Below are 15,847 nucleotides of genomic sequence, written 5' to 3'. Positions count from 1 at the left end.
TTCACTGATATTTTTTGTAGTAGAAAGATTGACATTTAAAAATAAACATTTTTCATCATGAAAAGATAGCACATAATAATTTAAGACATTTTTGGAAAACACTAAAAGTTCTCATGGTCCTACCATCCACTAGAAGCTCCTTGACAGCAGGAATTTTTGTTGTGTTTTATCCACTGCTGGGTTCTCAGCACAAAGCACAATGCCTGGTACAGATAATATGCTCATTAAATATTTGTCAAATAAATAGAATCTAAACACAATCACTTTTAGAAATTTGATCACTTATTTCCAGTATTTTTTCTCTTAGTTTATTTTGCTTTTATTACAGAATTGTAACTGTATAGTACATAAAACTTTGCTTTCTAATTTTTCACTTACTGGTCTTATACATTTTTCATATCAGTGTATATTCATTTTTTTCCATGTTATTTCATACTCAACAATTTTAATGGTTGCACAATAGTTTATTGCTACCCTGTAATAGATATACAGTGTATACTTCTTTTCTATTATTATCATAATCTACACTGCTTTTAATATTTTTGTTCATAAATTTTCCCCATATTTATTCCAGGTGACTTTTCAGAAGCACAATTTCTCTAAGGGAATAATAATAGCAGCTGCCATTTATTAAATGCTTACTAAGTGCTGGGTTCTTTGCTATATAATTTCCATACATTACCTCAGTTAATCCTCTCAACAACCCTGAGAAATTGGTGGTATATTCTCCATTTTACAGGTGACAAAACTAAGAGCTTAACTTGCCTATGGCTATACAAGTAGCAAGTGGTTTCAAATTTAGATCTGTTTGACTTCAGATAGCAAACTCTCTACCCCAGTGTTCTTAGCATATAGTATTGCCAAGTTGCTTTTCGAAAGGATTGCACCAGATTACTTTGCTATCTGTGCAAGAGTGCCTGTATCATGACACTCTCCAGCACTGGATGTTAATACTTTAAAAGAAAATTTTGATAAATTGTTAGGCAAAACATGGTATATGGCAAACATTTAGTAAGTAGATTTTGAATAGAGGAAAATTATTGAAAATAGCTAAGCTTCCTCAAAAATGAAACTGATAATAATTATTTCATTTTTTCATCTTGTTAGCTGTCATGGAAATACTACATCTTGACATGCCCTTAGACTTCTGTCTGAACATTGCTAAACTGCTGATGGATCATGAAAGGTACAGAATTGATTTCCCTTTCTCTAAAGACTGACAGTTTTTGGCGAGGCACCGGTGGCTCACACCTAGAATCCCAGCACTTGGAGAGGCTGAGGCGGGAGGATCCCTTGAGCCCAGGAGCTTGAGACCAACCTTGGCAACATAGCAAGACCCCATCTCTACAAAATATTTTTTAAAAAATTAGCCGGCATGGTGGCATGTGCCTGTAGTCATAGCTACTTGGGAGGCTGAGGTGGGAGGATCACTTGAGCCCAGCAGTTCAAGGTTACAGTGAACTATGATCGTGCCACTGCATTCCAGCATGGGCAACAGAGCAGGACTCTCTCAAAAATAATTTTTAAAATTTAGTCCCTCCTTCATGCTAGCCACGTATCAAATCCAAATAGCCGCATGTAGCTAATGGCTGCCCTATTGTACATTACAGATTTAAAATATTTCTATTATCACAGGGAAGTTCTATTGGGCAGCACTGGTTTAGACCCTCTATTTCTTTTAATACAGACAACATTCAAAATAGCTCTTTTCTGGCAGCTACATCATGTGGTTAATTTCCTGGACTCTTGAAACTATATCTTTACAATGTCAGTTGCTCTTAATGCCTCATATCCTCGACTTTTATGGTTAAGTACCCATTAACCATGCTTTACAAACTATTAAATTTCAGCCTGATTGCTACAGCCTATTTTTTCAGTTGTTCTGATCTTTGTGAATTTCAATTTTATCATGCAATGTATTAACTATTCCTCCCAGTCTGTGTCATCTTCAAATTTGGTATTGCCACCTGTCTTCATCTAATTCAGGGGTCTGCAAACTTTTCTTACAGGGTAAGATATAAGTATAAACTTTGGGCTTGTGGGCCACACAGTCTCTGGCACAACTAGTCAACTCTGCCGTCGTAGTGCAAAAGTAGCCATAGACTAATCATAAACAAATGTGTGTGGCTTTATTCCAGTAAAACTTTATTCATAAAAACAAGCAGAGCAGCTGGACTGCAAGCCATAGTTTTCTAACTCCAGATAGTTTGATAAACAGGGCAAAACTGAGGCCAGAACCTTCGTGGCAGCATGGATTAATCTCCAGGTTAACATCAATCCATTAATCGATACTTTTTGGTGTACAATCGTTGAACCTGCTATAAATCCACCTAATTATACAGCCAGATGACCTAATTTCCTTCATCTTGTTCACAAAAATTTCATGGAACTTAATTTTTATTTTTTAAAGTTTTGGTTGTTTTTAACCTTCCTCCTGCCAAAAAGAATTTGAAACTTCTTCTATTCAAAGCTCTGAAAATTGAAATAGAAAATCAAAACCCTGAAAAGGAGGAAGCAAACATGCAAAACACAATGGCTAGTATAGTTGCCGTGGTAAAGCATTCAATTTAATAGTAAACTTTCTTGCAGCCAGGGAAAGGGGGCTATGTGATATTTTATACATTTTTCATTATTAAATAACAAAAGCTAACATTTACTGATACTTGCTTTGTACCAGGCACTATTCTAAATTCTTTACATTATAAATTATGAAATACCTCTAAGGTAATTTGATTAACTCAATTTTGCAGGTGAGAAAAATGAGGGTTAGATAGAAAAAGTAATTTGCCCACAATTGCATAGCTAGGAAGGAGCAGAGCGGAATTTAAACATGTTTGCAGAGCTCACACTTTTTACTACTGTAGTAGAAGGAATACATTCAATACTACGTTCCAAAGCAATTAATCACTAGAAAAAGTTTACGAAGTGGTGGACTATGGGCTGGGTGTGGCGAGAGATGTGTTGCATATAGTTGAATTATTTGCCAACATTTAACATTCAGGAAATTTCACATAAAAATTTGGTTTTCTTTATATATATATATATGGTTTTCTGATTTCTCTTGCAAAAGTTGAAAAATCTGGAAACAATTGGCCAGTATTTCCACTAAGCAACGATCAGTTGGAGCTAAGTAGCAGTTGCCACCTTCATACATAGGGCGTGTGTTCTCCAGTTTGTCACAGTCCCCAGAATTCCTTATTTTTTCCCATATGTTGTACATCAAGTTGTCATTTATCTTTTTTTGTATGTTATTATTATAGCAGATATAAGAGGAAAATAAAATATGGCACCCACATCTCTATCCAAAGTAGAATGAAAGCTAGACTGAGAAGATGTTGCAAGAAAATGGAAAGAATAAATTCCTTTCTGATAGAAGTAAAAAAGATTCTGTGTTTAATATGCAAAGTGTGTTTGCATCAATGAATACAACCTAAGAGCCCATTATAAAGCAAAATATAGTACAAACTACAACCAGTACCTAGAAAATCTGTGTAATGAAAAATAATTCAAAAAGAGGACTGAAATTTCAACTGGGTTTATTTTGGAAAGTGAATAAAATAAGCAATCCTGTTGTAAAATGCAGTTATGTAGTTATATATTAAAGGAAAAGATTGCCCAGGCATTAGCTCTTTTACAGATGACAGCTTTACAAAAAAGTGTCTACTGAGTCACACAATGTATTCTTAAGTTTCAAATCCAAATCTAACCAGAAATGCTGTTTGGCACATTGAAGATACAGCTCAGAATTTATTGGACAAGTTACTCAAAAAGGGTAATTTATTTTTGGTGTTTTCTGTTCGTAGACATAAATAATAGTGCCCAGTAAAGCATATTTATTTGTGGTGTCAGTGAGAATTTTGATATGATAGAACGTTTGAACATAGTGCCTGTGTCTTAAGTTTAATGTAGAGTGGTCAAAATAACTTAAGTATGACTACAGAAGCTATTTCTGCAATGGTTAACATAAGACTTGATATGATACTTAAATCCAAGGTGGCAGTGTTTTTAAACATAAAAACTTCAGTGTATTAATTGTATTAATTCACCAGGAAACACTGTCCTAAAAAGATAAAAAATGAAGCATGTATATAGTAACAATATATGTATACCAGATATTCTTCTGTGGCCTCAACCGAGATTATTGCTTTTTTTGGATGGTTTGGATGCACAATACAGTAGTTGCGTCTGCTTCTTGTAGATTAGGGGGCTTAGTTGTATGTGGTGTTGTCACAGGTTGGGTTGCCCTGGAAGCAAATTTTGAGAGGGAGGTTAACGTGAAGATAATTTATTAAAGTGTTCTTTCAGGATCAACACCTGTGAGGGGAAGGGGCTGCAGCTGGACTAATGGGAGAAGTTGGCCTAGGTATAGTCAGAAGGCCTCAGCCTTACTTATTGGGAGCTCTGAAGCTGGGATGGTCCCTCCGAATTGTCCTCAGCTAAGGTCAGAGGGCCGGTCCTTATAGCCCAATGTTGACTAGTCTCTGTATGCCAGTTACCCTGGGAAAGGAGAATGACGTTGGGTGTGGCAGCTTTTTTCAGCCTAGCAAATTCCTAAAGAACAACTGGGGAATAAATACTTCAGTTCTGAAGGGGAGTTTTGGGGATGTAGTGCAGCATTTATGTCAGGTGCTGAAGATATATTTTTTGAACTGTTGAAAGAATTCAACTTGTGCATGTCATCCAAGAAAACATCCCTGACTCAGTTCAATGATTGACGTTTTTGGTGAATATGATAATCCACATAAACACTCTGAATCTTTCTCTGCAAAAGTGCTCATAAGTAGTTAGTTACACAGATGTAAAATTTAATTCACGTGGTCTTAGTGAAGTCATTTTTTGGGGAAATGCTTTTGGCAAGGAATAATCTGGCTTACTTTTCTGTGCTGAAATTGGTGTCCAGAGATGGAAGTGATTGCTTAAACTACGTATTCAAAACTGTAGGTTTAAAGAGTGAATTCCAAAAAGGAAGTTTTCTGATTTCCAACATTATGGTAATGAAAAATATTGCCTATTTTGTCTTTTTCAATTAATTTTACTAATGTCAATAAAGAACTACAAATTGAAGAAATTGAACTGCATTGTAGTGTGGTACTGAATCCTAATTAGACAACTTTGGAATATCAGTATGTAGTAGACATTTGCTGCTTTTGGCCATCCATCATTTTATTCATTCCACTTTCCTCTTGATACAGTACCCAAATTTCCACTTAAGTATCTGCTTCTCCCTATCAGCCCATGTGCACATTGACATATTGGTGTAGAAGAAAGGATTTTAGCTTTCTATTTACAAGTCAACAAAGTAATCAATTTCAAAGGAAAATTTGATAAATTATTTATGTTTTTAGATTTCAAATTTAAAATATAACTTCTCTTTTCCTACCTGTTCATACTATGTGTTAATGTGCTTATACCATCGTTCAGTTAATGATTCAGTTTAATTACATATCTGGCAGTGGATTTTTTTGCAGTCTGCTTCACTCATTTATGTTACATATTTGGCTTCTGTAGACAGTGTAGGAAGTTGCATTATATAATGGACAATGCTTTTAGTAATTGTATAGCAAGAGCATAAGTATATTTTACACAGTAAAGTTTTTTTTTTTTTTTTTTTTTTTTTTTTTTTTTTTTGCAATGAAAGCTAAGCATGCAGAACATTAACTGTTAGAAAGTGAATGAAGTAGCCAGGCGCGGTGGCTCATGCCTGTAATTTCAGCACTTTGGGAGGCCGAGGCAGGTGGATCGCCTGAGATCAGGAGTTCAAGACCAGCCTGGTCAACATGGCAAAACCCCGTCTCTACTAAAAATACAAAAATTAGCTAGGTGTGGTGGCAAACGCCTGTAATCCCAGATACTTAGGAGGCTGAGGCATGAGAATCACTTGAATCCAGGAGATAGAGGTTGCAGTGAGCCGAGATCGTGCCACTGTACTCCAGCCAGGATGACAGAGCGAGACTCCATCTCAAAAAAAAAAAAAAAAAAGAAGGTGAATGAAGTTCTGTAATGGACTAAGCTAACGTAGTTCAGACCTAGTTTTCCGATGATCCACCTTGATGCAAGGATAAAATTTTGAATATATAGAATAGATGGAAATACTATGTCTCTTAAGCGATTTTTTTTTAATTTCACCTTTTACAGTCAAGCTTCATTAGAAGACAGAGAGCAGACAATTCCAGGTTATATACTTATTAGGTCCTAGTAATATCTGGTACTATTTAAGGGAAAAGCATATGCTTTGGATTCTAGAAAAGCGGGTGAATGGCTTGATACTGTTATTGAGTCATTTTTCTGAATTTGTTAGATTATCAAACTCTCTGACATTAACATTTAAGTAAGCTTGCAAAAGATAAGATTAATTTGCTATGTCTTTCTCAGTGAATCCTTGTTGCTTTATGTTAGTGCTTCTCAAACTTTAATGTGTATATGATCGGCTGGATCAGCTGAAGATCTTGTTAAGGTGCAGATTCTGATTTGGTGGGTCTGGAATGGGGCCTGATCTGCATTTCTAACAAGCTCGCAGGTGATGTCAATGCTGTTGGTCTGTGGCCCATTCTTGGAGTAGTATGGTTTGGGAATCCACTGCCTCCTAAAAAAAAAAATCAGAACTTCTCCTGTCCCCAGTCTTCATCACCCCTCCAGTTATTCATAATTCCTGAAAGACTCCTTTAATTTAGAAGTCTCATCTACAAATTATCTTAGTCCTAGATGTAAATTTATTTGATCCAGGGGTCCTGAACACTTTTATGGCAACTAAGTTACTGTTACTCCTAACTTTGGACTTTAATCCTTTTTTAAAATTTTGTATCTATTAAAAAAATTCTACAAACATACTATGACTGTAATGAAAATTTTAAAACAAAAAAGATCACATCTAATATTATTATCCTAACAATCTACTTTTAGTTTTTTCTTTCCTTTAACTCCTTATCAGTATTGGTGCATAATTTTTCCTAGTTATAATTTTAGCATTTGTCATTTATGTTGTTATTGGTGAAAGGCGTCAGCCCCCCGCCTTTTTTTGATGCTGATTAGGTAAGCTTAATCAGTTACTGTTTATTCCAGTGACAAGAATACTAAATCAAATAAACAAAGGGATTTTGAATTGCAATTAGACTACCAAGATAGAATCAGAAACCTAGAGATAGTGATCTGGGAAAGTCAATGCACCAAATAAAAATACAGAACAAGAATGTAGGAGATCAGATTGACATTTCCAAACTAAAATGAAGAAGAGAGGAGAGCAGCAGCAGGCTTGTGAAGTCAAGATCAGAATCCTTGGAAGTCAGATAAGAGATACAGGGAAGCAATTTGTTCAGGCTCATCAAGTAAAAATAAAGAAGAGAAAGCCTTGCATCCTAACCATTATATTCCCAGCCTTCCTGTTGCATAAAGCCTGATATTGTTTTATTAATATAATGGTTTTTGAACACACTGTTGAATGTTATAATAAAATATTTCAGAGATATCTAGATTCTACACATTAAATGAGTTCCTGAAAAGTTCTGTTCAGAGAAAATTTGATATGGTATTATTTTTCCATAAACTTACACTATACAAATAAAATGATTTACCTCCAAAAAATGTTTGGCTCTAAGATATAATAAAATTATACTTAGGAATGTAGCTGAATTTTACGATTATATGTTTAAATGAAATACATTCTTATGGTAATGTAATAATAAGTACTTGAGGTGGGTTGCAGAAATGGCATGCTAGCTGAGTGAGATAATATCCTGACAATACAGAAAAAGAGATAGGTACAATATTGAAGACCTCATACTCAATAATAATTCCTTTCTGGGATAGATCTAAAAGGTTATCAGCCACTGAGAAATAAAAGCAAACATCAACTGACCCTTGGGATTTTAATTAATCATGTTCATTCAGATATTCCCATGTAACAGCCACTATCTGAGCTCAGTATTGGTAATTGTTATCACCCTAGATCTTTTCTCTTCTCCTGTTTTAGGTTGAGTATCGCTGTAATGTACTTTGTAGGACATTCGTTTTTTTTGTTTTTGTTGTAATGAGCATTACTTATGAGTTTATTTTTAGGAATCATAGTTCCAGTCTGTAGGAAATGAAGGTGGTACAGAATACACACCCAGTTCCTGAATCTTCAGTATAGATAAGTTTTGTTGAGATAGATAAGTCTGTGGCTTTTTTCCCTAGGGGGATTGGTTTTAGGGTATTTGAGATGGGAAAAGAAGTTTTTTTTTTTTTTAATTACTTCAACTTTTATTTTAGATACAAGGGATACATATGCAGGCTTGTTACATGGGTATATTGTACCCTAGTAGTGAGCATAGTACCCAATAGGTAGTTTTTCAACCCACATGCTCTCCACCTTTCCCCCCTCTACTAGTCCAGTGTCTATTATTCCCATGTTTATGTCCATGTGTGCTCAATGTTTAGCTCCCATTTATAAGTGAGAACATGGAGTGTTTGATTTTCTGTTCCTGTTTCAATTTGCTTAGGATTATGGCCTCCAGCTCCATCCATGTTGCTGCAAAGGACATGATTTCATTCTTTTTATGGCCGCATAGTATTCCATGGTATATATATACTGCATCTTCTTTATCCAATCCACCATTGATGGACAGCTATGTAGATTCCATGTCTTTGCTATTGTGAATAGCACAGTGATGAACATATGAGTGTATGTGGGGTTTTTGTGTATAATCTATTTTCCTTTGGGTATATACCCAGTAATGGGATTGCTGGGTCTAATGGTAGCTCTGTTTAAAATCCTTTGAGGAATCTCCAAACTGCTTTCCACAGTGGCTGAACTAATTTACATTTCCATTAATAGTGTATAAGTGTTCCCTTTTCTTGCAGCTTTTCCAACATCTGTTGTATTTTGACTTTTTAATATAGCCATTTTGACTGGTATGAGATAGTATCTCATTGTGGTTTTGATTTGCATTTTTCTTGTGATTAGTGCTGATGAGCATTTTTTCATATGTTTGCTGGCAGCTTGTATATCTTCTTTTGAGAAGTGTCTGTTCATGTCCTTTGCCCATTTTTTAATGGGGCTATTTGTTTTTTGCGTGTTGATTTTTTAAAAAATCACCTTTCTGACAAGCTTGTTGATTTTTTTTAAAGTTCCTTATAGATTCTAGGATATTATACCTTTGTTGGATGCATAGTTTGTGAATATTTTAATATTCTTTTGATAGTTTTTTTCTGCTGTGCAGAAGCTCTTTAGTGTAATTAAGTCTCACTTGTCAATTTTTGGTTTTGTTGCAATTGCTTTTGGGGACTTAACCAAAAATTATTTGCCAAGGCTAATGTCAAGAAGGGTATTTCCTAGGTTTGTAAAGGTTGATTGCTCTTGGAGAAAGAGTTCAATTTTCCTTACCTCATTGTGTGCACTGACATTCATTTTATCAACAAAATTTGTGCCTAGTGCAACATGTCTGGGGTCTGGTTGTAGATACAAGAAATGTAAGAAACATACATTTCTCTAGTGAATTTATAGCCTACTATAATAAATTAAGCATATATATGCTTGATCAGTTGAGTAACAATAAAATTCAGAATATGAGAAATGTGTGGTATAGGCAAAAATAGTATATGAATTTAGAGAGAGTGAAAGATCACTGTTAGCTCTATTAGTCAGAGAATGCTTTATGGGGTTTGGGGCCTTAGAAATGGATAAGATTTGCATAGGTGAAGAAGTAGGAATTACTAGCAGGAAGATCAGAGTGAGCACAAGGCAGGTGTGGGGACAATAATTTAGTCCAATAAAGTATTTAGTATCGTTTATGCAAAAGGTACCATGTGGAAAACATAGGCACCACTTGCAGAGAATTTACAAGTCTTACTGGAAAGAGGGTATATGTAAAGATAACAATATAAGACAGCACATGGAAAATGGGGATAACTGACAAATTGGTGTAGGAATTCAGAAGAGGCCTGGATCATCATGGACTAGGAACATCAGAAAGTCTTATTTGAAGGTGAGGCTTTGATGGTGGGGTAGGACTTAGAATAGCAGAAAGGAAGAGTTAGGACATCTGTGGTAGGGGCTATAGCATAAGTATATATGGGGACAATATGGTCTATTTAGAATATGATGACTAATGAATCCGAGAGGATTTAGCATAAGTTTTATACAAGGAGTATGAGGAAATATAAAGTTAGAGAAGTAAATTGGAATCATTTATTAAAATCCTTAATTATTAGGTTAAAGGACTGTATGATATAGGCAAATGGGGATCCACTGAAGTTTTCCAAATAGGATAGTGATATGCTAATAGCAATAATATACAAGAATTTGAGAGATAGCGAGATTAACTGAGTTGTTGCAAGTAGCGCAAATATGAAGTAATAAGAGCCTGAAACTAGGTTGATAGTAGTGGAAATTCATTCTTTCACGTTTGAATTCCTACAACGTACCAGTCATTTTGTTGCTAGGCATTGAAGATGCAGAGATTAAATAATATGCATGTCCCTGGTGGTCTCAAGGATGTCACTACTTAATGGGGAAGATAAGCTCATAATTATGAAACAAATACAATCACAGAGTATTTTTATATCATCAAAGTGGGGGAGGTTAGAGGATAATTTATAAAGACAAAACTATTCTACCTCTTGCCTACCTATTTGGCATTAGAATTAATACAGTTGTGACTGACTTGCCAGCCGCACACTATCCTTAGGACCTATCTTTTTTTTTAAACATTTCCTAGTAAAGCCATAAACCATACAAATTAGCACTTGTCATAAACCATACAAGTAAGGAATCTTTCTCTCAGATTCCAGAATAGGAAATGGAAAGAAGTGATGGAAGTGAAAGACATTATGATGGAAGAATCAAGAAGATTTGTAACTGGGTATAGGGGGTGGGGAACAGGGAGGCAGAAGTGGATAGATCGATGGCAACAGACACAAGATGATGCAGTGTCCTGGAGGAGCTGGTACAAATAGTATAGAATGTATGTATAGAATGTACTTGAACAGTAAAGAATGAAGATTGAGAAAAAGAATAATGATTTTGAATACTGGACTCAGTAGTAACTTCAAACATCTTTACAATAGCTATCATTCACTGAATGCTTACTTTGTACCAGACACTATTCTAAGAGCTTTTAATTTAATATATGATTTAACCTTCCACAAATACTCTGTAAGGTAGGTAGTATTAGCATCTTCCCCATTATACAGATGGGGAGTATATTAATCCATTCTCACATTGCCATAAAGAAATACTTGAGGCTGGGTAATTTATAAAGAAAAGAGGCTTAATTGGCTTACGGTTCCACGGGCTGTACAGGAAGTGTTGCTGCATCCGTTTCTGGAGAGACCTCAGGGAGCTTTTACTCATGGCAGAGGGCAAAGCAAAAGCAGGCATCTTACATGGCAGGAACGAGAGAGAGAGAGAGAGAGAGAGAGAGAACACACTTTGAAATGACCAGATCTCGTGAGAACTCCATCATGAGAATAGCACCAAAGGGATGGTGCTACACCATTCATGAAGGATCCACCTCCATGATTCAATCACTTCCCACTAGGCCCAACCTCCAACACTGGAGACTACAGTTGAACGTGAGATTTGGGTGGGAACACATGTCCAAACCATATCAGGGAAGTTAAGAAAATTGACCAAGGTCACAGAGCTAGTAAGTAGTGGAGCAAGGATCCAAACCCAGGCTGGCAAGTTTCAGAACCTGTACTCTTAATTGCAATGCAATACATACGGCCTATCTAAAGCAAATGTAGAACAGACAGGAGAAATGCAAGAGATAAAGGAGATGTTAGGAATTAGAGATAGCTGTAGTGGATCACCTACCTGTTTGGAATATTTTGGCAGTAAATTGGAAAGAAAGGATAAAAATGGTAGAGGGGAGAAATGGGAAAATCCAACCCCACTAACACCAGTATAGGGGAGATTGTGCATGTCCAAGGCAGAGGAAAAGAATCCTGTATGGAGGGAGGTATCCAGAGGGCTAAAGAGAGGGTGTAATTGAGAAAGTTCAAGCTCCTAATATACAATGGAAGTAGTATACTGATAGGGAGAGAGCACTAGCTCTAGGATCAGTAGGCCTGGTTTCAAATCTTAGCAATTCTCTTTACTAGCTGGCAGGTTGCTTGTACCTCACTTGCCACATCTGCAGTTTTCTTATATGTAACATGAGATATGATATTATGACACTTTCTAGGGTTGTTGTCCGATTACATGAGATCATGTACATAAAACATGTAGAAGTTATAATCTATGATAGGTATTCACTAATTATTAACTTTTTTGATTATTATTTGTTGAGAGGCAGTATTGTGTAGTGGTCATGAGTATGCTGCTTAGATTTGAATCCTTGTTCCACCATTAACCAGCTGTATGACTTTAGGTAAGTGTTTAACTTCTTTGTGCCTCAGTTTCCTCATTTTGATATCTTTGGAGATATCAAAGTACCTACTTCATAAGGTTGCTGTGAGGACTAAACATATTAATATTTGCAAAGTGTTAGAATTGTGCCTGATGCATAATAAGCACTATGTAAAGTTTGCTACTATTGTGATTTGGAGAGCCCTTCATACGTAGTGGACAATAAACCTTGTCTGTTATGTGTATTGCAAATATTTTTCCCATTCTGTCTTTTACCCTACAGAGGTCTTAAAATTTGGTGAGGATGCTGAGTGAAAAAAAAAAAAAAAAAGCCAATCTCAAAAGGTGACATTATGTTAATCTATGTAACATTCTTGAAACAACAAAATTATAGAGATGGACAACAGATTAATGGTTGCCAGGAATTAGGGATGGTGGGGAGAAGGAGAGAAGTAGATGTGACTGTAACAGGGTAGCATGAGGGATATCTTTGTGGTGATAAGACAGTTCTTGTTTGCCACGGTAGTTGCATGAATCTTCATGTGTGACAAAATGACATAGAACTATATGCAGGCAAACATCTCAGAGATGTGCATTTGGTTCCAGAACACTGCAATAAAGCAAATATTGCAATGAAGTGAGTCATACAATTTTTTTTATTTCTCAGTGCATATAAAAGTTAGGTTACTATATATTGTAGTCTATTAAGTATGCAATAGCATAATGTCTTAAAAACCAAATGTGCATACTTTAATTTTAAAATACGTTATTGCTAAAAAAAAATCATCTGAACCTTCAGCGAGTTGTAATCTTTGTGCTAATGAAGGGTCTTGTCTCGATGTTGTTGGCTGCAGACTGATCAGGATGATGGTTGCTGAAGTTGGGGTGGCTATGGCAATTGCTTAAAATAAGTCAGCAGTGAAGTTTACCACATTGATTGAGTCTTCCTTTAATCAACTATTTCTGTGCAGCATGCTGTGCTGTTTGTTAGCATTTCACCCACAGTAGAACTTCTTTTAAAATTGGAGTCAATTCTCTCAAACCCTGCCACTGCTTTATCAACTAAATATTATAATATTCTAAATCCTTTGTTGTCATTTCAACAATGTACACGGCATCTTCACCAGGAGTAGATTCTATCTCAAGAAACCACTTTCTTTGCTCATCCATAAGAAGCAACTTCTCATCCATTCAAGTCTTTTTTTTTTTTTTTGAGACGGAGTCTCGCTCTGTCGCCCAGGCTGGAGTGCAGTGGCGCGATCTCGGCTCACTGCAAGCTCCGCCTCCCGGGTTCACGCCATTCTCCTGCCTCAGCCTCCCGAGTAGCTGGGACTACAAGCGCCCACAACCGCGCCCGGCTAATTTTTTGTATTTTTAGTAGAGACGGGGTTTCACCGTGGTCTCGATCTCCTGACCTTGTGATCCGCCCGCCTCGGCCTCCCAAAGTGCTGGGATTACAGGCGTGAGCCACCGCGCCCGGCCTTCAAGTCTTATCATGAGATTGCAGCAATTCAATCGTATCTTCAGGCCCCAGTTCTAATTCTAGTTCTCTTGCTATTTCCACCACATCTGCAGTTACTTCCTCCACTGAAGTCTTGAACCCCTCCAAGTCATCCTTGAGGGTTGGAATCAACTTCTTCCAAACTCCTGTTAAATGTTGACATTTTGACCTTCTTCCATGAATCACAAATGTTTTTAATGGCATCTAGAATGGTGAATACTTTCCAGAATGTTTTCAATGTACTTTGCCCAGATCTGTGAGAGGAATAACTATCTATGGCAGCTATAGCCTTGCAAAATGTATTTCTTAAATAACAAGACTTGAAAGTCTAAATTACTCCTTGATTCATGGATATTGTATTAACAGGCATGAAAACAACATTAATCTCTCTCTGCGTCTCCCTTAGAACTCTTGGGTGACCAGATGCATTGTCAATGAGCAGTAATCTTTTCTTCTGAGCAGTGGTTCTCAACAGTGGGTTTAAACTATTCAGTGAGCCATGCTGTTAGCAGATGTGCTATCATCCAGGCTTTGTTGTCCCATTTATAGAGCACAAGCAGAGAAGATTTAGCATAATTCTTAAGGGCCCTGGGATTTTTGGAATGGTAAATAAGCATTGGCTTCAACTTAAAGCCACCAGCTGCATTAGTCTCTAACAAGAGAGTGAGTCTGACCTTTCAAGCTTTGAAGCCAGGTATTGACTTCTCTCTAGCTATGAAAGTTCTAGATGGCATCTTCTTCCAATATAAGAATGTTTCATCTACATTGAAAATTTATTGTTTAGTGTAGCCACCTTCATCTGTGATCTTAGATCGTCTGGATAACTTGCCGCAGCTTCTTCATCAGAACTTGCTGCTTCGCATTGCACTTTTATGTTATGGAGACAGCTTCTTTCCTTAAACCACAAGAACCAACCTCTGGTAGCTTCAAATTTTGCTTCTGAAGCTTCCTCACCTCTCTAAGACTTCATAGAATAAAGAGAGTTAGGGTGTCGCTCTGGATTAGGCTTTGGCTCGAGAACATGTTGTGGCTGGGTTTGATCTTCTATCCAGACCACTAAAACTTTGTCCATATTAGCAATAAGACTGTTTTGCTTTCTTATAATTTTTGTGTTCACTGGAGTAGCACTTTTAATTGCCTTCAAGAACTTTTTGTTTGCAGTCGCAATTTGGCTATTTGGCACAAGAGGCCTAGCTTTCGGCCTAGCTTGGCTTTCAACATGCCTTCCTCACTAAGCTTAATCATCCCTGGTTTTGATTTAAAATGAGAGATGTGTGAATCTTCCTTTTACTTGAACACTTAGAGGCCATTGTAGGGTTATTAATTGGCCTAGTTTCAGTATTGCTGTGTCTCAGGGAATAGGGGTGCCCAAGGAAAGGGAGAGAGATGGGGAATAACTAGTCAATGAAGCAGTTAGAACACACACATTTGGACTTAGTTCATGGTACCCCAAAACAATTACAATGTTAACATCAAAGATCACTGTTTACAGTTATAATAATAATGAAAAAATTTGAAATATTGCAAGAATTACTTAAATGTGACACAGAGACACAAAGAGAGTGCATGCTGCTAGAAAAATGGTACCTGTAGACTTGCTTGGTTCAGGGTTGCCACACATCTTCAATTTGTAGAACAAACAAACAGAACAGTATCTGGTGGCACATGCTTAGAGTTCTAACTACTCGGGAGGCTGAGACTACTCAGAAGACTTGAGCCAGGAAATCATGACCACAGTGAGCTATGATCACAGCACTTCACTCCAGCCTGGGTGACAGAGTGAGACCCTGTCTCAAAAACAAACAAAAAACTAGTAACTGTAAAGTACAATAAAGAGAAGTGCAATAAAATGAAGTATGCCTGTTCACACATCGTACCAATGCTGTTTCCTACTTCGATATTGTTCTATAGTTATATAAGATTTAACTATAGGAGGAAATTGGGTGAGGGTACATGGGACTTCCTTATAATATATATTATTTTTTGCAATTTCCTGTGGATCTATAGTTATTTCAAAGTAA

At 36.5% G+C, this 15,847-nt stretch overlaps 1 protein-coding gene across 1 annotated transcript in view; it reads left to right on the top strand.

Moving 5' to 3' along the window:
* The window catches only part of TEX11 (testis expressed 11), a 290,530-nt gene that overhangs the window by 131,048 nt on the left and 143,635 nt on the right, over positions 1-15,847 (top strand). The window contains exon 11 of the mRNA XM_015127634.3: positions 1,108-1,186. Coding sequence (XP_014983120.3) covers positions 1,108-1,186 — 79 coding nt within the window. The remainder of the gene's footprint in view (positions 1-1,107; positions 1,187-15,847) is intronic.

This window comes from Macaca mulatta, chromosome X (genome assembly GCF_049350105.2).
Source record: "Macaca mulatta isolate MMU2019108-1 chromosome X, T2T-MMU8v2.0, whole genome shotgun sequence".
Taxonomy (NCBI): domain Eukaryota; kingdom Metazoa; phylum Chordata; class Mammalia; order Primates; family Cercopithecidae; genus Macaca; species Macaca mulatta.
The sequence above is the reverse complement of the archived record's forward strand: the minus strand, read 5'-3'. Positions and strand labels throughout refer to the sequence as shown.